This window comes from Trematomus bernacchii, unplaced genomic scaffold (assembly GCF_902827165.1).
Source record: "Trematomus bernacchii unplaced genomic scaffold, fTreBer1.1, whole genome shotgun sequence".
NCBI lineage: Eukaryota > Metazoa > Chordata > Actinopteri > Perciformes > Nototheniidae > Trematomus > Trematomus bernacchii.
The window spans coordinates 15860543-15884712 of NW_022987689.1; the positions used below are offsets into that span (position 1 = coordinate 15860543).

General features: G+C 41.8%; 2 protein-coding genes across 3 annotated transcripts; one reads left to right on the forward strand and one right to left on the reverse strand.

Annotated features, from left to right (window-relative positions):
* Positions 1–1235: 1235 nt before the first annotated feature.
* On the reverse strand, positions 1236–12118 carry zbtb41 (zinc finger and BTB domain containing 41). Of its 2 annotated transcripts, none has more exons than XM_034138112.1 (11): positions 11881–12118; positions 9578–10780; positions 8791–8998; positions 7691–7760; positions 7292–7439; positions 7048–7177; positions 6832–6927; positions 5170–5276; positions 4958–5063; positions 4755–4843; positions 1236–2628 (listed from the first exon to the last, which is right to left on the reverse strand). In XM_034138112.1, the coding sequence occupies exons 1-11, from the start codon at positions 11954–11956 to the stop codon at positions 2036–2038; spliced, it is 2826 nt and encodes a 941-aa protein (XP_033994003.1). In that variant the 5' UTR covers positions 11957–12118; the 3' UTR covers positions 1236–2035. The 2 variants fall into 2 exon arrangements, with proteins under 2 accessions (XP_033994003.1, XP_033994004.1); XM_034138113.1 differs by having other exon boundaries at positions 11788–12118.
* A 1918-nt stretch (positions 12119–14036) lies between these two features.
* LOC117488627 (protein crumbs homolog 1-like) lies at positions 14037–22317 on the forward strand. Its single transcript, XM_034137634.1, has 7 exons — positions 14037–14085; positions 14610–15575; positions 17991–18541; positions 18647–18812; positions 20133–20928; positions 21270–21389; positions 22056–22317. The coding sequence occupies exons 1-7, from the start codon at positions 14037–14039 to the stop codon at positions 22315–22317; spliced, it is 2910 nt and encodes a 969-aa protein (XP_033993525.1).
* The last annotated feature ends 1853 nt before the right edge of the window (positions 22318–24170 follow it).

Consider the following 24170-nt stretch of genomic DNA (forward strand, 5'->3'; position numbering starts at 1 on the left):
CGAACCTGTGACCATCTGATCCCCATACCAAGGCTCTACCCACTGCGCCACACGCCTCCCTATTACAAACAGGATTGGTGACAAAGCGCAGCCCTGGCGGAGGCCAACACTCACCGGAAATGGGTCTGACTTACTGCCGAGGACCCGGACACAGCTCTCGCTTTGGGAGTACAAAGATTGGATGGCCCTGAGTAGAGACCCCCTCACCCCATACTCCTGCAGTACCTCCCACAGTAACTCCCTGGGAACCCGGTCATACGCCTTCTCTAAGTCTACAAAACACATGTAGACCGGATAAGCTAGTCCCAGGCCCCCTCCAGGATCCTTGCGAGAGTAAAAAGCTGATCCATCGTTCCACGACCAGGACAGAATCCGCATTGTTCCTCCTCAATCTGAGGTTCGACAATCGGCCTGACCCACCTTAGAGTAAACTTTCCCGGGGAGGCTGAGTAGTGTGATGCCTCTGTAATTGGCACACACCCTCTGATCCACCTTTTTGAAAAGGGGAACCACCACCCCGGTCTGCCACTCCTTCGGTACTGTTTCCAACTTCCACGCAACGTTGATGAGACGTGTCAACCATGACAGTCCCTCAACACCCAGAGCCTTCAGCATTTCTGGGCGGATCTCATCCACCCCCGGGGTTTTGCCACTGTGGAGTTGTTTGACGACCTCAGTGACCTTCCCCCGGGAGATTGGTGTTGATCCCCCGTCATACTCCAGCTCTGCCTCTACCATAGAGGGCGGAGTTCGGGTTCAGGAGTTCCTCAAAGTGTTCCTTCCAACGCCGTAACACTCCATCAGTTGAGGTCAACAACGTCCCATCCTTACTGTACACAGCTTGGATGGTTCTCTGCTTCCTAGTATACTTCCAAGTATACTATGACTTCTGACATACTATACTCACTTTTTTTCTTGATTTATTGGACATAGTAGTATGACTTTTTCCGTTATTTTTTAACATACTGAGAGCAACCTTCACCAAGCCAACCAACAATAGCAAAGCATAGGCTTTATGCTGCGTTTGATTTTGTAAGCAGCACACTTTCTATGAGCAGAGCAAGCTTTTTAAATGCATTTTTGTAAAGATATTATAAATACAGCATATATAAGATCAAATATATAGATAGCTATTTATGTATATTACTAATGATGCACGAGGCTGATGATTTAAAAGTGTGCCCGGCACAGTTAAACCCCTGTTTAAAGCACCGATAACATAAAACAAACATTCATATTTTCAAATAGATTTTATTGATCATGACAAAGTTTGAGGGGAGCACCACCACTGTTTTAGAATGTGAGTTTGAACGGTTTGAAACTTAACCAACAATTAATGTAACTGTCAAAGCACTCAAATACACGATTGACCACTCGTGATGTCATTACTGATTTCACTTTAAAGTTTTTATCTCGCAAATTCATCAACCTCTAATCATATGAACGTTGTATGAGTGAAACCTTTACTTTACTACACATTAGTTAATCAGAAATTGTCATCAATTACTGGTCCGCCAATCAACAGATTCCTTTAAAAAAAACATGAATACCATAAAAAATGGTAAATCCTTAAAAGGCAGGTTATTCTGTGAGACCAAAGAAATCAACCAGCTTTAAAAACAGAAATGTAATTTTACACCCTGAAGAAAGGGGCAAGCCTTGGTATTTGTAACATTTAAAGTGTGTTGTCATCTCATAATAACTGGTACAAAAACATTTACTACAACTGTTCTTCAGTTTTATAGAGTTACGGTGAGATTTGTCATAATTTCACTTAATAGAAACAACAACGAAGACCATTTTAATTTATGAATTTCTATTATTTTTGTACAGCACACACAAATACATTTATTTTGCGATGCAGAAATGACCTGAGATCAGGCTATCCTGTGCTTCACCAGCATACTTTGTGTTATAAGTGTAATTAATTTAAATGGACGAAGAATTAATGCCGTCTGTATTTCAGTGGTGAATACTGTAGCTTCAGTTCTTATTAAATTAAAGTTTGTGCGTTAAAAGGTCCAGTTTTAGTCTGTCAGTGTGAGTGATCAGAGTTGGAGATGTTCTGCACAGAGGAAGCAGAGTCCAGTCCCAGCAGGGTGCCGAGGTAGGACTGCTCCCGGGGGTCCAGCATCTGATCGGCCCTCACGACGTTGGCCGGCTGCGGAGTGAGGGTGTACTTTTCCAAGAAAGCCAGATCTGTAGCAGCCTGGTAGCTGGAGTTCTGCTGCTGCCCCGGCATGCTCACAACACTGTGAGTTTGGGAGGAGAGAGTGGTGGGATCCTGTGCTCCTCCCGCCATCCGCACAGGAACCAAAGTGACGGGTACGCAGACGTTAGCAGGAGGAGACAGGCTCTGGAGGACTGGCTTGGGTTCGGCGTGGTATCCCTTAGAGGGCTCTTCAAAAGGAAGGGAGATCATTTTGTCCGTGCCGAGGGGCTGCTCAGAGAAGCGAACGCTGTGCACGTGGTCGACGTGGTACTTGAGCTTGTCTTTTCTTTTAAAGGTGGCGCTGCATTGGGGGCAGTTAAAGGGACGAGCGTCAGAGTGGATCACCATGTGCTTCGTCAGGGTCTTCTTTATACGAAATGTCTGGTTGCACTCGGGACATCTGTGGGGTTTCTCTCCTGTCACATGAACACAAGAGAACATTGAACAAATGTATTTTCATAGCCATTTCTATCCTGCAATTCATAAAAATGTCTCTTCCTTATTTCCATAACTACTAATTAAATAATCAACTAGTAACACAACTTTTAAGCAACCTTAAGCTTCAGTATATTAGCACAATATCATGTATGTAGCTAGTAATGAAAACACTCTTTTTTTCCTGTATTAAATCAAAGACAATTTCTTTTTTTCAAATTGCAATGAACTTTAATCAGTATCTCTACCAATATGATAACTGTTAATGTTTTGACTAGAGTGTAGCCACAGTAACTAAGTGGTGCAGGGCTTAGTGAATGTGCAATGAGAAAACACATTTGTCTTCCTAAGCATCTCAGTGTGGGGTAGTCCCCGCTTCTAGCTTATAGCATTTGACACTTCATAAGTTAGCCTACCAGCTAGCACATTTTTTTTGTAATCTCACAATACCTATATAGATTTTTCATCAGTGTACATTAGGAACCAAAAAGAATGTGTTGGTGAAAATGAGGGGTAAATGACCTGAGATCAGGCTAATGCTGTGCTGCACCAGAACACTTTTTGCCTTAAATGTCATCAGGTATCAAGCTAGCAGTTAGCAAACATTTATAGCTTTTATAGTTTAACTTGGTAAGAATCACTGCATCCCCTCAAAGATCACCACAATCAATTTCAGCGGGAATGCTTCTTTTTCAGCCTAACATTGTTGAAACAGAGCATCTAATATTGTTAGCGATAGCAATACGTTAGCGTGTTGTCAGTAAACATTTTTGAAAGAACGATATCCCCAACAATTAATGCTCCAGCATTAATATTACACCACTAAAACAGCATATTTTAAAACTCAATTTTATTATCTTAAAGGTGGGGTAGGTAACTTTGGAGAAACCGGCTCGAGATCGCTAGAATTTGAAAATACACAGCCGGAAAAAATCTGCCACTTCCTTACAGAGCCCCTCCTCCAACACACACAAACGCGCACATGACCAATGAGGGCACGAGATGAGTTTGTGCACAGATGGAAGGCTGACAGGCAGGTAGGCCATCCAGTTATTTTAGCCGGGCCGGCTAAAATGATTGGTCATGCTTTTTACAGTATTACGGCTTCCACAGATGACATTTTGTTATGGATTTTTTGTCAAAGCACTTAAGATATTCATTGCTATCGGGATGTTAAGAACATTCCATGGAATATAACAAAAAGTGTATCTCGAGCCGGTTTCTCAAACTTACCTACCCCACCTTTAAACTCTTAAAATCACATCTTGTTAGGGCCTACATACAGTATGAACACAAAACTGTCTATATAGAGAGTAGAGAGTTAAAAAACTGGTGTGACAGTAAATAAAAGCAAAATACAGTTAAGACTCTCACAATGGGGATAAAATGAATAAGTGGACATATATGAGGTGAATAAAATATTAAGTTTCTTTCTTTTGGGGGGTTTGGGATCACATTCGGGGCAGGTAAATGCAGAGGTGGGAAGTAACTATGTACATTTACTTAAGTACTGTACTTAAGTACAATTTTGAGATACTTGTACTTTACTTGAGTATTTCCATTTAATGCTACTTCATACTTCTTACCCACTACAACTCAGAGGTAAATGGTGTACTTTTACTCCACTACATGTATTTAATACCTTTAGTTACTTCACAGATCTGGATGAATGATGTGAAATATAATCAAGTGTTAAATCAGACTTTAGTTCCACCTGGAGTGAATTCACAAGCTACCCTGCAGTATACAAAGTCATTCAAACTAGCTGCACCTTTACCAGCTTTGAGAACACTTTAATGATCAATCATTATAAAACATATCATATATATTATTCTGTAATGGACCAATCTGCACAATGAATACTTTTACTTTTAGTACTTTAAGTATATTTTGATGCTAAAACTTTTGTACTTTCACTTGAGTAACATTTTGATTGCAGGACTTTTACTGTAACAGAGTATTCCTACATTCTGGTACTTCTACTTTTACTTAAGTACAAGATCTGAGTACTTCTCCCACCTCTGGGTTAATGCATCCAAATGCCATTGTTCTGCTCTCATATTGGGTTTTCAAGCTGATATATCCATGACCCTCTTGGTTTCCTTACCTGAGTGTGTCCTGAAGTGCATTTCTAGACTGGACTTTCCTTTGAATTCTTTCTTGCAAACCTCACACTGATGCACAGCCGTTTTATATCTGCGCACAAAGATGACATTAAGCGTGACAGAAACCAAGAAGAAAAATATAAGAAATATTACATCAACACCTAAAAAAAGAACGAGTGTGAATGTGATTTGTAAGATGACATACTTCTGCCAGACTTTCTCTCCCAAATGAATACTTTTGTAGTGGACCGTCAGGTGATCATGGCGTCTGAAGCACTTTCCACATTCTTCACATTGGTGGGCCTTCTCACCTGTAATGAACATTGCTCAAATTAAAGTCACTGCTGACTGGAGACGGGGAAGAGTAAAAAGTGTATCCCATGGTACTGAAATGCAAAGAGAAAAACATTTTTGTACCAGAGTGTATTTTCTGATGTTTGGTCAGGTGATCGTGGCGTATGAAGGTTTTCCCACATTCGCCACACTCATAGCGCTTATCGTCGTGGTGCACTCTGAGATGGAGCCTGCCAAAGAAACAGTACACATATTGAGGAATGAGTCCTAAAACCTGGGAATGAGTTAGCATTTTACAACTTCAGTTTCCCTCATCTCGAATTCAAAAAAATGTTTTAATGCGTTTTTGGTTAGTGACTAAAATAAAGTCTGTGGTTAACACAAGCCGAGGAGATTTTCACATTTTGCTCCACGAAATAAAAAATATTAGTAAATACCCCACTTTGAATGTCCGTAGATTCTATGTGTCATAAAAATGGTGGTTGCTAAATGTGGCTAAATGAGACTACCAAGGCCCCGTTTACATGGAGACGGTTCGGGTTGTATCTGCTACTTTTTTCTATCGTATAGACGGTTCGTTCACAGGAGGCCGTAACGGAACCGCGGAAACGGCCCCCTCAAACGATAAGGGGTCCCAAGGTGGGTAGATCTGCGGACGGAACGCTCTGGGGGGTCAAACGGCTCCGTGTGTACGCCCTATACGCCATAGCCCCGCCTCTCCCCACCTCTCCTGCTCACCCCCGTGTCACCCGCGTCATTGCTGATGTGTTTCGCCAACAACAACAACCGAGTGTTTCGAGCCAGGTCCCGGTATCTCGCAGGACAGTGCACCCAGCAAGAGCCTCCAGCTAGATTTGATCGATATGGACATAAACGCGAGTGAAGTCTAATCGGACAGGAGAGAGAGATCAGAGATCAGCTGCTGCTGACGGAGATACGCAGCTCTGCATGATCACCTGCAGCTCCGCCCGCTGTGATGGAGCGGTGAGAGGAGCAAAACACACACTTCAAGTTAGATCATCACACTTAGCTATTTTAATTACCTCTCAAACTACCTAAACTAGTTAAAAATATGTTTATTTTTACTGTCGGATCACTCATTACTGGATCAGCCAGCTGCATGAGACCACGGATAGGCCTACTGACGGGCTGTCAGGAGAGGGGGAGGAAAAGAGAGACTTCGTTTATTATCTTTATATTGTTATATAGAGTCGTTATCAATTTGTTTTAAAGCTCAATAAATAACAAAGAAGACTTTCGACCGGCACTTTTCTAATTTTGTCCGGAAGATTTAAACTTTAACGGACATGTTGACCGGCGAAAAAAACAGAAGGGCAACCAGGCAACCATGCTTGGGAGGTCTTCTTCGCTGCTTTTGGTGTATTTTGTGGCGGAAGTACAGCGCCACTTACAGGCCCGGCATATGTACTACAGCGTCTCCAGCGGCTCGAGCGGTCTCGTGTGGACGGACACGTTTATTGAGCCGATTGCGTGTGAACGGAAGACTTTTTTGATATCGAATTTGGTTCATTTTCATTTTTTCGTCTCCGTGTAAATGGGGCCTAAACGTCATCTCACCGAACATTAGCCACCTTTAGCTTAGCATTGGTGATGCACAGCAGCAACTGGGATGGTTTTAGCATACTGTTAGCTTTTTACTTCTGGCTATCGAAATCCAATGGAGAAATCCCATTGACTTTTTGTCGAGGGTGCCCTGGCGATGGTCACTTATTGGTCTGTTAAAAATGTCATCAACACACAATCTTTCAATGTGAGCGGACCCACCTGTAGGAGCTGCTATGACGGAAACTCTGGCCACAGATACTACAGAGGTGAGGCTTCTCGCCACTGTGGATCCTCAAGTGCTCTCTCAACGTTGTCCTGAAAGAAGATAAGAAAGCATCTCAATAAATGCACACAGTTAACAATGATTCTATTCTTCAAAATAAGAGTTGCAAATAAGGACAATGTGAGGGAAAGTTAAGAAAAAGAGATGCACACCTTTCCCGCACAGATTTCCCACAAACAAAGCAGGTCCACTTCCTCTTTCCTCCATGCGTGCACTCTATGTGCCTCTTTCTGTTGCCGGTGTCATTAAACTGGCGCCCACAAATCTCACAGGGAAAAGGACCTGAAAACGAGAAAAGACACAAACTCTCTGTGACATCATTTTAAAGTTTTGAAGACATCTTTGACATTCAATTATGCATTTCATTTGAAACTGTAGGGATACTATTCTTCTCACCTAAGTGGAACTTCTCTTGGTGCTTCAGCCTGGCAAACCTGGACCTGAAGTATTCGTCGCAGAAGGAGCATTTAAAGGGCCGGTCCTGCGTGTGGAGGATCATGTGCTCCTGCAGATGAGGCTTGCGGGTGAAGGTCTTCAGACAGATCTAGTTACAAAGAAGATCAATACAATCATAATTTACTCATTCATACATTTATTGATTTCACAAATGCATTGATTCATCATCATCGATCCATTCCTGGTCGGAAAATGGTTGGTAAAAATATTATTATGGTGTACACTTAAGACTGATATGGACTTTTTAAGCTTTTATGAGGCTAAATTACATTTTCCAAACAGTCCCTTTAAGTGTATCTTACATAATAAGTTCATAATATGACAGAAATCCATTCTTACAGCACATTTCCAGACTTCACTCTTCCTCTTCCTCTTGGTGAGAAACTCTTGGATGTGGTCTGGATGAAACCTTGCAGGAGGAAGTAAAAACATCATCATCATCTTCATGGTATCATTTGACTGACCAGTATGAACATTTTTGACATACTATCCTATGACTTTCATTTTTATAATTTTAGACATACTATACTAGGGCTATTCAATTAGTTTGGAATGGGGGCCGGTTGATGAAATGATCCAAAGCAAGGGGCCGAGAAAAAGATGGCTTGAAATATGAGCAATCATATTAAGAGCTTCAGATACAGTAAATACTACAACAGCATAGTGGAGTGCATATATTGTGTTTAATTAAATCAAACAACATAGCCCCAAGGCCTTTATAGATCTAAATGGCTCAGAACTCAGTAGGCCTACATGTGAAGCTGATTTAACCATCAACATCATTTCATTTGATTTCATTGAGGTGAAATGATCTAATCATTCACGCAGAGATGCAATAAATGACAGGAGTTGTCACTACAGTAGCTAGTAGGTGGGTTCGAAACCCGAGCCCACAGAAGTTTTCAGGCAATGTCTTCCCCTCTATCTCTCAATTTATAATGTATGATGTCCTTTATTGTTTTATGTTTCATGTGGAACCTATATGCTGCAGGTCTCCCTTGAAAAAGAGATCTATGATCTCAATGGGACCAATCTGGTTAAATAAAGGTTTGAAATGAAATGTAACACCCTCTCTGGAATAAAGGCACTGGCCCAAAAAAAGAAAGTAGATTACTTTTTAACATTATACTCAAAGGGCCAGTAAATATCACCCCGGGGCCGGATTTAGCCCGCGGACCGCCAATTGAACAGCCCTGTACTATACTATGACATTTTTTAAAACTTTTTGACATGCTATACTATGACTTTTTATTTTATTTTTGAAAAACTATGCTATGATTTTGTATTTATTTTCGACATACTACAGTATACTATGACTTTTTTATATTATTTGTTCTAGTTGTTGCACTAACCGAATCAGAAGTGCATTTCTACAGTGGAGCAATAATCTCATATTATGTAAATGATATATTTCATTGTGTGTGCGCTCTCTGCCTCACCTCCTCACGTGCTTGGCCAGGGTCTTCTTGCTGGCATGGAGTTTGTTACAGAAGGGGCATTTGTGCTCCTTCTTCTGGAAGGGGGCATCGCTGGCGTGCTTCTTCTTGTGGACGGTCAGGTTGGACTTGGTGGAGTAGCGCTGCAGACAGATGTCACACTGGAACGGTTTCTCTCCTGTGTGCACTCTGGTGTGACTCTCATACTTTCCTAAAACATGCAGGAAAGGTGCACAAGTTATTACATTGTGGGGGATGTCTTGATAAGATCTCAGGGAGATCGTTATCGGGGCTGATCAAGGCCTTTTCAAAAAGAAAATATGTTTAAATCGGATTGGTATCGTCTACTCTAGAAGGAGCCAATCTTATCCTCCAATACATTCAATCATGGGTTTTTACATGGGTTGCACCATTTGAAAAAAACGACGAAATACAATTGTCTTGAGTGCAATCAGATTCACAATATTTTAGGGATTGCACTTTTTTTTTTTTTAAATCATAAAATGGCCATGGTATGTTTAAACAAAAAAAAGGTTTTGTATAAAAATATTCTTATTGGTGTTTGGGGCGCGAAAATACGTGACATCCCCTATAAACAGGAGAAAAAAATGTGTTTGAAAAGGATCAACCTATTTAAAATTGCAGCTACTGTATATCCCTAAACCATGTAAGAAAAGATTAAGCATTTTAGTAATAAACCTGATAGTGACGATGCTTGTGTTCAACATCTCCACCTGGTGTGGTATATGACTGTGTAAAACTAGAGGTAGAACTACTTCATGGTTCCCACCTGCTCGGTCGAAGGTCTTGTCACATTTGGGGCACTTGAGGATCTTCTTGGTGGAGGTTTTGATGATGACCGGAGCCAGACCTTCAGGATAAACTCGACTCTTGGTGGAGCTTCCTGCTGCTGCTGGTGCTGGTGCATGCACTTCCACCTCTCCATCCGCCTGCTGCACCACCCTTTCTTCATCTGCACCCTGCTGGCCTGCGCTCTTGTCTTCGCTCTGGGTGACCACGGCCTCATTCATGTCTCTCTCCTCTTCCTCCACTTCCTCGTCCACTATGTCTCCTGGTTGAGATATCTCTGCTACGTCCAGTTTAGGCGCTTGTTTTTCCAACTCCAGCTTTCCTGCTTCTTTCATTCTTCCTTCAGCTCTCTGCACTACAGTCCTTTGTTTTTCCTCAGAAGTGGTGATGACATTGTCTCTCTGATACTTGGTGGGTGTTCTCCTCCTGCGAGCCGATCTGCGCGTAGTCGCCGCCGTCTTCTCTTTTTCAGTCGAGATGTCCTGCTGTGCATCAGTGTGACTCTCAGACAAGCTGTCCTGTGAGGGGTTTTCCATGAAATAAACATCACATGGGCTCTGGATGTCTGTGTCACTCGGAGGTGAGTCGATGGAGGTCATTTCCACCTCAGGAGACCCTCCTATCTCATCCTGAGCGTGGACCACACAGACTGGGTCCCCTTCCGCACACAGCAGCTTGAGTATATCCATCATGTCTAAGAATCGTGCCGCTTCAGTTAGATTTGGGAGGTCTGTCTCTGCAACAACGCACTCAGAGGTGTACAAAAAGCCAAGCAGGAGTTGGAAAACTGAGTCCTCCACATGGTCCAGAGTCACGTGCGCTGTGGCAGGGTTTTTCGAGAGCTCTGCGTGGAAGTAACTGCTCCCGTGAGCCAACACCACCTTGTGGGCGCTGTAAAGCTTCCCACCCACAGACACAGACACGTCGCAGAACCTTTGGCGGGTTCGGTCTTCATTCAGGAACTTGAGGAGGTTGTGGCTGTGCTGGGACATGGCCATGTGCCTGATGTGTGAGGAGGATTCTGGGACAGTTTCAGAGTTCTCTTGGGCGGTGAAGCGCGGCACAGGGCCGGGCTCAGAGGAGAAGTCATTGCTGGTGCTGACCTGGCTTCTGCGCTTGGGACGCATTGGATTAGACGGCTTCTTCTTCATTGGTGAGGCTGTTGGGGGACCATGAATCCCTTCTGGAAAACAGCGAAATACAAACAGGGCTCAGATGAAACATGAAACGCTCTGAATGACTGGTGGAAGAAGTACTCAAGTACTGTACTTGAGTAAAAGTAGAAGTACCAGAGTGTTACAAGTAAAAGTCCTGCAATCAAAATGTTACTCAAGTAAAAGTACAAAGGTTTTAGCATCATAATATACTTAAAGTACCAAAAGTAAAAAGTAATCATTGTGCAGATCGGTCCATTTCAGAATAATATATATGATATGTTTTATAATTATTGGTCATTAAAGTGTTATCAAAGCTGGTAGAGGTGCAGCTAGTTTGAATGACTTTGTATACTGCAGGGTAGCTTGTGAATTTACTCCAGGTGGAACTAAAGTCTGATTTAAGACTTGATTATATTTCATATTATAAATCCAAATCAGTTAAGTAACTAAAGGTATTCAATTAGTGTCGTGAAGTAAAAGTAAACGATTTAACGAATTACAAAGGAGCAAACAATTACTCAAGTAAAGTACAATTCTCTCACATTTGCACCTAAGCAGAGTACTTGAGTTACTTTACACCACTGCTGGGGGTTGGTTCAAATTGATAGGATTGTGATGTACAAGAATAGAAAATGGCTTAGCATGTACATTGACCACACATTAATGGTATATTAACAGTAGGTAACTGACACAAAGGGGTGCATTATGGTGAAAAGTTATCAAGAATGGGAAATTGTGCATGAAAATAAGCACAATAACGATTTAAAACATACGTGTGTGGTATATTTCTCCATTTTATTCAAACAAAGCAGAAAGGAAAGCTATTTGTTATCAACATTTAGCTCAAAAACTCTGACAGAGATGTGAAATGTAGCTAATAAACACATTTGCATACACCTCCTCCACCTCAAGGACCCCTAACATGTTATCAGACTGGCGGACGGGCCCCCTCCGAGGAGAGTGTTGACAAACGACACTTACTGCTACCCCGGAAATACACTTTCTATATCGGGATGTTTGATTGACGTCCTACCTTAGAGAAACGAGCCGCCTTTACAAAACACTGCAAAGCCAAGCCGACACACGTAATGGGGAAAATAAACGGAGTAATAATAATTTCCTGAACCGTGGATGTAGGTCTGCGACGCCCCACTTTTGCATCCTTTAGAAATGTCCGACTCCGTAACAAACCGTTTTCCCATTGGCTGCTTTGGCTTTTGTCCTTAAATGCTCCATAAAGCTCTCGTTTATATGTTTACAAGTTACGTTTAAAATAAATACTTAAATAAATACAAACTTTTGGAAGTTCATTATCATATAAACGTATGAAAACTCAAACAATTAAACGACGAGGACGTGTTGTTGATAAGGTTCACGAGAGGGTTCATGAGACGAGGGGATCATGGGTAATGTAGTCTATGTTAGCTATGACAGGAATTTACAGTCTATGCGCTTTTCAGTGCTGCAGGCTCATGGATTTGAATATGTTAAATGTATTTTATTGTGATATTACTCATAGAATGATATGTTAAGGCATCACTAATGATATTGGAATATATTTTAACACTGACAGAGCCATTGTTGCTGTTTAGTGAGAAGGCTACTTTTACTTTTACACTTTAACTAAACTTAGTCTTGCAGGATTAATTGTGTGTTTTTTTTTTATGTATTTATATTTGACTTACCTTTAAGAAAAACATTTTAATTTATCATTCAACCACTTACTTTACCTAAGGTTTATCATATGAGTCTATTAATATGTGTGCAAATACATTGTACATTTTTCAGGCACACACACACAATTCCTAATAAACGTATGTTCTAATATTATGAAACATTTGCACTTTATTTCACAGTTTTTATTTTACATATTGGATCCATGTCCAAGTCCTAATATACTGTAAAATCAAGAGTGACTGCAAAACAAGTAACACTACAAAGAACAGTATTAGCCAATTGAACGCTCTTCGGTCCATTTAGATAAATGACAATGACCTCAATGACGTTTTAATGACGGAGAACTATCACAGATAAGAACATGACTTCTTTCAAAGACTTTGCCTCGCTCCAACCACATGCTGCAGCCAAATACTCAACAGAGGACACAGTGTGTAGTACACGTGTTTGCATTTGCTTTTAATGTTTATTATCTCCATGGTTAAGTGTGTGTATTCTTAGCTGAATTGTGGGAATATTTCCTCCTCCATATCACTGAGGCTGTAATAAAGGGAAACTGGATTTAAGGTCAAGCTACTTCTCAGGTCAGGTTTACCACCTCTTTAATCCCATTGTTGTGACCAACAGACACTTATATAAGTGAACATCAGACTTCTTTCTCGGGAGGATTGTTGAGGTTGCTCAAATTAGCTTCCTGAGTGAATCCCTCCAAACTAATTTAATGTATAAGACATTGTAAGTGCATTAGCCTAATCCCTCCGCTGTGTGTTACAACGCTCGAGGCATTTCAGAAGACACCGAGAGGAGCAGGCTGAAGATGGAGCTGCTCACTGCCTCTGACCTGAGAGGAAGATCCTGACCAAGTCTATCGGAGCACTTGTTGAGGACAATGTGGAGATTCAGCGTGCATGTGTGGACATTATGGTTGCTTTTTGCAGGTAATATTTGGATAAAGTGTATTTTGCTAAATGAGATTACAATTATTTGAAGAATGTTTTGAATATATTTGGGTTGATAAAACTAAAGGGATGTTGTTGAAAAAGGGTAATTAGCCTGTATTTTTTGATTTTCATCTACGCAAGGGAAGTTAGTGATAACAAAAAAACATAAATTCATTATAATTACAACCTTTATTTACAGAGCAAGAGATAAAGCTCAGAGTGCTTCATGAAAATGTATAAAATAATTGAAATGCAAATGCAACACATTCAAACTATTGTAAATTGACAATCCAATTAAACAATAAAAAAGGTATTTTAAATGACAAAAGAAAACAGACCATGAAGAGTAATAACAAAAAGAAAACAAAATATTAAAGCAAATAATACAAATAATAATGATATTTATTTAAAGCAAATGTAGCCAAATTCATCACTTATCTTACCTCATCATGATCATGTTTGGAAATACCATTAAGTCTGTTGGAAAACACACTACACACACAATTAATTACATTTTAAATGTATTCCAACTTCAAATTAAACAGTTATTTGGGGTATTTCATTGTTTTTGTGGTTTCTAATCTTCATTCTGAAGGTGCTTTATTTCTACACACAGATTTGTCAATGTGTGCTAATCTTATTGACTCTCATGTTTAAAACAACCATGCAGTCCAATTCTTTCAAGGAATACTTCAGCCCCAAACTGACCATGTGTATATCACCTCACCATTTGTTACCTTGAATTCTTGAAGAAAACTTGGTTTCCCTCGCATGCCTCCACAGTGAACCAAGAAATATAAAACTGAGCAAGGTCTTAATGAATGGAAGTAAATGGGGGCAGCAACACTATATCAAAACAGTTGTTTACAAACTCTCACACAGCTTTTGCAGTGTTATCCTAGTGTCATTTATCCAGTAGTTCATTGCTCAGTACTTCACAATCACATCGATTATCAATAAAACTGCACTATTTAATCACTTTGGCACAAGTAGCGTACCTGCGTTAGTATTAAACTGTTTATGTGAAAGTGTTAAACACAAATCCCATTAACTTCAAATCATCAAGACATTTCTCCATTATCCATTATTGTCCTTGGTTCAATATGGAGGCATGGAACAGTATTTGATTTAATAATTTTTGGAAACACTGGGTGAGGAATGTAGATACAAATGGTAATCTCAGGGAGATGTATTCTTTGAATGATTTTTAAGAACTCATTTTCATCTGTCCCTCCAGGCACTTTCTCCGAAGACGACCTCAGCAGTTGTGAAAATCAGCCATGCCAAAACGGTGGTCTGTGTGAGAGCCACGATGGCGCTTTCAGGTGCCTTTGCTCCCAACAGAGCCAGAACGGGCGCCTGTACGGGGGAGAAAACTGCACAACCGCACTTTCAGGCTGTGATGACAACCAGTGTGAGAACAGAGGAATGTGCTCGCCTTTACTTGTCCATGGTGAGCACACCTACACGTGCATCTGCCTTGCTGGCTTTACGGGCCCTAAATGCCAGACCCCCAGCGTCTTCTCATTCGAGACCAAAGGCTACATTTACGTAGAGACTCAGCTTCTTGACCCAGAAGCTCCCCTAAATGTGACATTCAGCTTCAGGACGGAGAGACCCTACGGCACCCTGCTGCAGCGCAGAGTGGACGACCTTCTCCTCAGCATTGAGCTAACGGATGGACATCTTGGCCTCCGTAGTCTCGAGGGTCAAGGCTCCAGCACTCTGGTTCAGGAGCTACCGGAGTATTTGTCCAACAACAAGTGGTACACGGTTGAAGCATCATTGGGTGGTGCGGTCAGCATGATCCAGCTGCTCTACACTGAAGAAAGCTGCACCAGGGCCTCTGAGGTCCAGCTGCTGGAGCCAGCGCCTGCTCTCCCCGAGCCAGGGTCAGTCCGTCACAGCCTCTTCATCGGAGCAGTCAGAGGGAACTGGAGTTCAGGCGGAGGAGGCGATGAAGAAGACCACCCGCCTGCTTTTCTGGGATGCTTCAGAGATGTGCTTGTGGACTCACGTCTGGTGTTGCCGTCTGCAGTGCCAGATGGTTCAGACGCCCAGGTAAACGTCAGTGAGGGGTGCAGCGACAAAGACAGGTGCGATGACAGCCCGTGTCAGATCAGAGGGCGCTGCGTGAGCCAGGGGTGGAGGAGCTACACCTGTGAGTGCTTCAGGCCCTATGAGGGGGACGACTGTGCAGAGGGTAAGACACACAGAGGAATCTAACTGAGTACATTTCCTCAAGGACTGCACTTTAAAGGTCCCATGTCATGCTTTTCCGGTTATTACCCGTCCCCTTGTGTGTTACTGTATGTAGCTTTTTTTGCATCTAAACGGTCTGCAAAGTCACAAACCCTCAAAGTACAACCTGTAGCGAGTAAAACTCTAACACAGAAAAGACCTGTCTATGCTGCCCCAGAACGCCTCGTTGGAGATTTTCTTTTTTCTTCCTGGTACCAAGTGATGTAACGACGACCAAATGGACCAATCCGTTGAGCTCCTCACACACACACACACACACACTCACTCAGCCTTATCTTTTCTCAGCCGCAGCTGCGTGGATCTCCACTCACAGTTCGACACACACTCACATGTGTGTGCTCAGGCTGAGTTCAGGCTGAGTTTCGCCGTGTCTCGCTGTCTCGCAGACCCCACGCAGCAACAAGAAACGACACCAGTAATCCAGCTCACACTGTCGGCTCCTCGAGTCTCAAAGGGCGGAGCAGCGAGCCCCGCAACGTCCCGCCAACACGACACCCAGACCCCACGCAGCATTCTCATCTGTTTGTCATTACTGGTGTCATTTTCTGGTTGCTAACAAACGCCATTGTAACACATAAACACACATCAGAGCACAGTGGGCTCACAGGGAGGGGGGGGGGGGGGGGGGGGGGGGGGCAGGAGCTCCAACAAGGCGTGTAGGACAGAGAGTGAATACACATACTATACAGAGATGCTGTATGAGAAAACCAATGTGATTTTGGAACATTGAACAATGTAAATCTATTCTAGTATACCTCAACAATGGAATTCTGATCAGTAGAAATGGCCATGACATGGGACCTTTAATACAAATATCCGATACCATTTGTGTATCATACTTCTACTCTCTCAGAGGATAAACTACATTTATCTGACAGCTTTAGTTACGTTTTTTGGATTACAATTTTTTAACCCACTTCCTGTCGTTTGTGGATTTTTAATGTTGGTGATAACTGGAAGGATGTAGTGTTCCATTTGAGAAAAATAGCTCTACGCCTTAAGCTAAATAAACTCTTTTAAAAGCTTCTTGGATCAGCTCAAATGTAGCTGGTTTTCTGAGAAATGTAGGAAATGTTCACTTTGTATATATGCGTTGTTCTCACAGGATAGATGCAAAGAAACAACCATAATGATGTTATGGAATATTATATGTTGCTGATGTATATTCAACTACACGACTGTAGGAGGAGTTACAATGAGCGCAGCCTTAGCCAGAATCAGAATACTTTATTTATCCCTCGGGAGACTTTGTTTGTGACAGTTGGTCATTTTAGTATGAAATATAAATTGATTGGTAAAGGTAAGAATGTGCAATAAAATTATAATAAAATAAAAGTATTTAAAAAGAAGACGTAAAAGTTAAATGTCCAACAAAAGATAAATCAAATATAATTAAAATATTGAAATAAACATTTTAATTCATAATTTACAACAGTAAAATTAATCAATGAAAGCCATAATATAGAAACGTAAAACACTGACAGGGAACATTTTTCTGCACAATAAATACTTTGAATTGTTCATTTTGCTATTTATTGATTAGGGTTTTTAATCCACAACCTTTACAGGTCAAATCAAGTTCAACGTCAGTGCAATACATCTCAAAGGTTAACTGTGCGGGGAGCCACCCAGCAGGAGGTTAAAATTAGTCATTAGACTGTAAAGGAGCTTACAGTGCCAGTAGAAATAGCCCCGTGCTCAGCCACACACCTGGGCAGAGGATTAAAGAAACGTGGGTTTCAGTTGCTCACCTGACTGGACTTAACTTGGACAAATCAGTGAGTCTTATTGAATCGTACCATGCTGAGGCATTTGCATTGGTTAGTTTCTTCAGCAGTTTCCTTTTTCCATGAACGTAGGGCACTTGTCAAAACTAGGAATAGTCAAATGTTACCCATTTTTCAAAACCAAGTGTCCAGTTCTAAAAAGTAAAAACCGATGTGGAAACGAATTAGAAGCCTTAAATCTGTATTATTTCTGACCACCAGCTCCACTGGTTTTAGAAAATGACCATATCCTCTCTCTTGTTGTATTACCTACCTCAGTAAACATTTTACTTATGAGTTTATGGTTTTAAGTTTTCTTCCCTCAAAAAAACAAGATGGTGACAGCTAATGTGCCAAACTTGTAAACGATAGTCCATAAAAACCAATAGTTGACGCCGAAGGGACTACGCCCACTTCTTTACAGTCTATGGTCAAAACATGGAATAACATTTTGTGGCATCAATCCTCTTATGTGATCTGTCTAAAGAAAGCAAATAGGCATATTGTCCAAAATGGTATGGTTTAAGTTTGGCTTTCACGCCCTTTTCTCTCTCTTCCATCTTCCATCTCTCTTCCTTGTACCCATGCAGAGTATGTCACAGCAAGGTTTGGCAACCAAGACGTGGAGAATTATGCTTCTTTCTCATTGGATGACGAGCCAGGTGACTCTGTGAACATATCCCTGTTCCTTCGCACCAGACAGTCCAGCGGCCTGCTCCTCATCCTGGCCAACAGCACCAGCCAGTACCTCCGCCTGTGGTTGGAAGAAGGAAGGATCAAAGTTCAGGTAAACAACTTTGAGACCCTCGTTGGTCGGACTGCGATCAGTGACGGACATTTTCATCTGGTGACTGTGATGCTGAAAGGAATGGCCGCCATGTTGTTCCAGTCGGCCCAGATCCAGGGCCATATGTTCATCAGGCCTATCGATGCTCATACTGGGGATCTGGTTTTCGTTGGGGGGCTTCCAGACCCAAGGGTCTCAGCTTCCTTTGGTGGCTACTTTAAGGGATGCGTCCAGGATCTAAGGATTAACAACAAGCGACTTCAGTTCTATCCCATTGAAACTCCAGTGGAATCTTACATCCTGGAGCAACTTGTCAACGTTGCACAAGGATGCAGCAGTGACAATGCCTGTGCTGTGAGTGATACCAATACTGCTACGTCTTTAGTGAGATAAGGCTCAATTCTCATTCTTTACTGATTTTTACAACGTGATTTATTTGGGTTGTTTTCTCTCCATTAGGTCAACCCCTGTCTCAACGGAGGAGTGTGTTACTCCATGTGGGACGACTTCATCTGCAACTGTCCGCCTAACACTGCGGGGCGGGGCTGTGAGGAGGTCAAATGGTGCGAGCTGTTACCCTGCCCCTTCCCTGCTGTTTGTCAACCCCGCTCTCAGGGCTTTGAGTGTAAGTGACCTGAGTTGAGATCCTAAAGTCTTGCTATTCCTGTCTTATAAATACCGTTGCCCTTAAAATACATGGGATAATAAGGTCTCAGAGTCTTTCGCTTTTGCCAAGGAATGAGATCTATGCTAGGGATAGTAAAGTGTATACAGCCAACTGAATGTATAAGGACATCGCCAAGAAAAAGCATTCAAAAAAATGTTCTTGCCAATTTCAATGGTACTGGGCATCTGCAGTGTGTGGTCTCGCTGGTGCTGATTAATTACACAGTGGCTGAGTTCAGAAGGGAACAGAGTTGAGACAGGGATGTTGCATAGGATTCCTCTAAAACCCGGTAATCCCCGGTCAGATTATGTCTGCCGCCACATACCTGCGGAGGTTCATGATGATAAGTCTTCCTGGAGGTGTCACATGTTAACACAAAGAGAAAAGGAGGTGGTATACAGCTGTAAAGCCACCCCATCAAAGCCGATCCATTAAGTGTTTTTTACTGCACACATATTTGACGTTTTCTCCCTTTTCTGCAAATAATGGCCAATTTTCAGCTTTTGGAAGTCTTTTTCCTCTGTTTGTTAGAGGATTGCCTGATGTGCCATTAGATGACACAATAAGGTGGCTGTTTAATGTTTTGTCTGTTGTGCACTTTGAAAGACAACTGACAATAGGTTTATTTTGGCTTTTTTTATATTTATTTTGTAAGATAAATTCAAATAACTCCTGCATAAATGTATAAAATATGACTAAATAAATAAATAATCAAATAAATAAATAATTATACTGTAGTTTTGATAATGTTCTTCAGGACAGATAAAGAGTATACTGAGCCAGCTTTGTTATCTTTTGGGCACTCAAACATGTCAATATGATTGGTAATAATGCTTTATAATAAATAAATACAAATGTAAAGTATTTTTTAATTACATAAAGAGTCAAGTATCATACTATTACATCATTGTTAATTACTGTAACAATGCATTAAAATGTGATTAGAAGTTATATGTGGTCATTTATATAATCACATTAATGCATCATAACGGTGATTACAATGTATTACAACAATTGGAATTATACTATATTATATATCATTTACTATGATCTTTCTGAAACAAATGAGTGACCAGCAATTATGAAGTATTATGATTATGAAATACAATGTGTATGACTTTTGTTATAAAGCATTATGAATATAATGCTCACAACTATAATCATACAGAGCTTTAAGTAGATTATAACGCATCATAAGTGTGTTTATGATGCAATATGGCATAGAAAGTGTAAACTAAACATCAGTTAATTTAAATTACTTTCATTTCTCCCCCTCAGGTTTGTCTAACGTGACATTCCGGGTTGAAAGCAGTGTTTTGCAATACCGGAGCAATGGGAAGATTAAGCGCAACCTCGACAGTTTCTCCATCAGCTTCCGCACAAGACAGTCCGCTGCCACCTTACTGAATGCACATAAGGACTCAGACCAGGTCACCATCTCCCTCCTGGACTTTCATGTGGTCATGGAGCTCCAGGCTGGGGCAAAAGACTCCAACAAGGTGACTTTACGAAGCGAGGGTCCGATCAGTGATGGAGAGTGGCACACTGTGGAGATCAGCCTGGAGAACCAGACCCTCCCAACGTCAAGATGGATCATGGTTGTTGATGGAGGCAAGACTGAGGTTAGCATGTCCAGAACAGCACCTGGGGACCTGGATTGTCTTAGGGAGGGAGCATATATCTTCCTAGGGGGGTTAAGCTCTGAGGCTGGGGTGAACATGTCTGGCTGCCTGGGTCTTGTGGAGATCGGAGGCCTTCTTCTGCCTTTCCACCTGGACACAGAGTTCAACGTCCCGAGACCTCAGGAGGAGCAATTTGCGATGATAACCCCTGGTGTTGCCCCAAATTACGGCTGCTGGGGAGCTAGAGTGTGTGCACCCAACCCCTGTAACAATGACGGTGTGTGTGAGGACCTGTTTGACCTGCACCACTGCATATGTCCCTCCGAGTGGACGGGTCCACTGTGTGAAAAGCAAGCAGACTCCTGCATCTCCAGCCCCTGCATTAACAGACAGAAACTGGTTTCTTACAGCAAGAACATTCCGGAAATCCCATGGTACATTGAGACTAATCCGTAAGTGCTTTTATGTAAAACATTTCCGTTTTATTTAACAAAACATAGTAAATATATAGTGCTGCAGGAATGAGTCCTAAAACCTGGAAATGAGTTTATGAAGTCAATGTTGATTTGTTAAGATTCCTGATATAAGGTATGTAGTTCAAACTAGCTCTCTGCTCTAAAGCTAATCGTTTTGTTCTACGACTAAAAATAAGTCAGTCTTGTTTAATATTGAATTTTTTAACTGTCTAAAAAGAGGGGGGTTGCTAACAAGTGGCTAAATGAGGCTTCAGAGGTTTTGTGGGGAACATTAAAAGTGAAGGACATTGACATTTGCTATTGTGCTCTTTATAAAGAAGTCCCGATTTACCTGTATCTACATGCGCTGGTACAATATGGGACTACAACTGCTTTAATGGAGGGAACTGCTCTGAAGAGGACAGCTGTCACTGTACGCCTGGTTTCGTAGGACAGTGGTAAGACATACATTATGATCTCTCATCCTCTTTCCTCCTCGTGTGTTGTCATCACGGGTGTCTCACCCTTGGGTGACTGCACCTCTTGGCCCATCATGTTGTCAATGGATTGGTGGATGTTTTATATTAACATTTTGTTTTGATAAAAAAAATATAGAATTAAATTAAAAGTGCAAATGAAACCTCACGTGAGAATCTTGTGACCTTTAATGAACGTTGTTTTGTCTATAGGGGTTCCATAAGAAAATAATAAATCTATAAAAATAAGAAAAACATGTGGAAATAAAAATACGGATAATCCAAAGTCAATTTAAATGCGGAAATGTAAAGACAAATAGATAGAAATATAATTAGGTAAATAAATATGTGGAAGTATAAAGTAAAACAATATATATATATATATACTTTTACTTCATAAATATTTCGTTCCTTCCTTGTGTCTTTATTGTTTAAATTATTATAGCTCTTTTATGACTCAATTATTTTCAGCACTTTCACCACTTGGTGAATGTTGCACCAACACTTGGGTTTGAAGACAGAGCCCCCTTGTGGCAGATGAAAGCTCAGTTGATCAGTTCCTTTGGGACAACTTTAAAGAGTTATCATCACATGGTACTTTTTCTAGTTTCTGCTCTAATACCCCTTTGTCCTCATGTTTCCTTCCAGGTGTGAGAAGGACGTGGATGAATGTGTCTCAAGCCCATGCATGTACGGCGGCTTATGCGTGAATTACATGAACGGTTTTGAGTGCGTGTGTGATATGGATCACGCAGGGATACACTGCCAAATGGATGTCAGTGACTTTTACCTGTACGTCTTCCTGGGCGCGTGGCAGACCATGTTCCAGCTGGTGTCCTTCCTCGTGTGGCGACTTGACGATGAGCCAGAAATTGAGTGGGAGCTCCTCAACGATGAGCCCCCACCATAACCATAGACCTGGCTGTCTATAATGATAAAACGAGGATGTGTGTGTGTGTGTGTGTGTGTGTGTGTGTGTGTTGTGTGTGTGTGTGTGTGTGTGTGTGTGTGTGTGTGTGTGTGTGTGTGTGTGTGTGTGTGTGTCTGTGTGTGTGTCTGTGCAGTAAAGCATGGCTGTGTTTATATTCAACACCATTGTTTACGCAGAACGTCCTCCTTTGGGCCTCCCATCTTCCTGCCTCTCTCTCTCTCATTTCTCCTCACTTTTATATCTCTTTATTTCCCTTTCTTTCATTATGTTAGTCTTTTGTTTTGTTGCCGTGTTTCAGTTAGATTCAGATTTAGATTATTCTGCATCAGAGAACAGGAGATACAGTCGAACACACACTGAGTTTCATGAACTCATGACACTTTGTCTGTTTGCTGCACAAACGTTTCCCTGTGTAATGTAGGGCAATGCCTGCAGTGTGCACACACACACACACACACACACACACACACACACACACACACACACACACACACACACACACACACACACACACACTCACACACACACGATATTGTTTAGACCAACTAGACATACTTTAAACCTTAAAGGGGACCTATCATGCAAAATGCATTTTTTGATGTTTTTTATACATAAATATGTGTCCCCGGTGTGTCAGGGAACTCACGCAGCGTCAGAAAATAAAACCCTCTCTCTTTTCCTCCGTACCCAAATCTCTAAAAACGGGGCTACAACGGAGCTGATCAAGATTTGCGTCCGATATGACGTAATATCCGAAATGTAGGCTGGCTTTACACCCACGGCCCTATCAGAAACGTTGCTATCAGAAACAATGCCCGACTGTTTTGGACGTAATATGGTCGGTGCATGTTTACATTAGCATCGCTAACACTCAGAGCTAACCTGTACTGGAGAGCATGTGTGTGAAGAAGCAGGAAATAAAAAGGAACTCACCTTGTGGTATAACCGGCAAGAGAGAAAGCCTTTGAGCTCCATACTGTTTCAGAAATAATCCTTGATAATCCATGATATGGCATTTCATCACAGCAGTATTTAGTTTAGACAGTAGCTGCCGGGTCCCGCATGAGCTCAGCCCCCTCCTTTTTTTATTTTTATCAATTTTTTTATTTTTTAAATCTTTATACCCAGAAGCAGCACTTTTGAAACAGGAAGTGAATTGGAGTACATTTAAAGAGGCTTTTTGGGGTATTCCCTTTCCTGCCGTGTGTTATACGTTTGAGTGCATGTAAATTGTCTGCAAAGGCTAAAATCCCTGTGTTCCCTCCAGAGGGAATTTCTCTCCCACACTCTCTCCCCCTCTACCTGAAACACCTGGACTACTTTGTTTACTTCGGTAACATAATGACATCACTAGGTTACACTTGCACTTCTATTGGCTAGTGCTGCAACACATCGTACAGTATAGGCTAAGGGGCGGAGCAGACTGGGCTCTGGTTTCAGACAGAGGGTGAAAAGAGGTGCTGCAGCACAGGCAGGATGAGAAAAATAAAGCGCTTTTTGAACATTAAAGAAGAAGAAGAAGAATTGGGAGGGATGAAACCCCTCTTTAATGGTCACACATGCAGAGCACACAGCACACACAGTGAAATTTGGCCTCTGCTTTTAACCCATCCTAGTACCAGGAGTCTAGCACTAGGAGCAGTGGGCAGCTATTGTACAGCGCCCGGGGAGCAATGGGAGTGAGGGGGGAAGGGGGATGTCCGGTGCCTTGCTCAAGGGCACCACGGCAGGGCAGGAGGTGAACTGGGACCTCTCCAAGTAGCAGTCCACACTCCACATTTTAGGTCTGGTCGGGGACTTGAACCGGTGACCCTACAGCTCCCAGTCCAAGC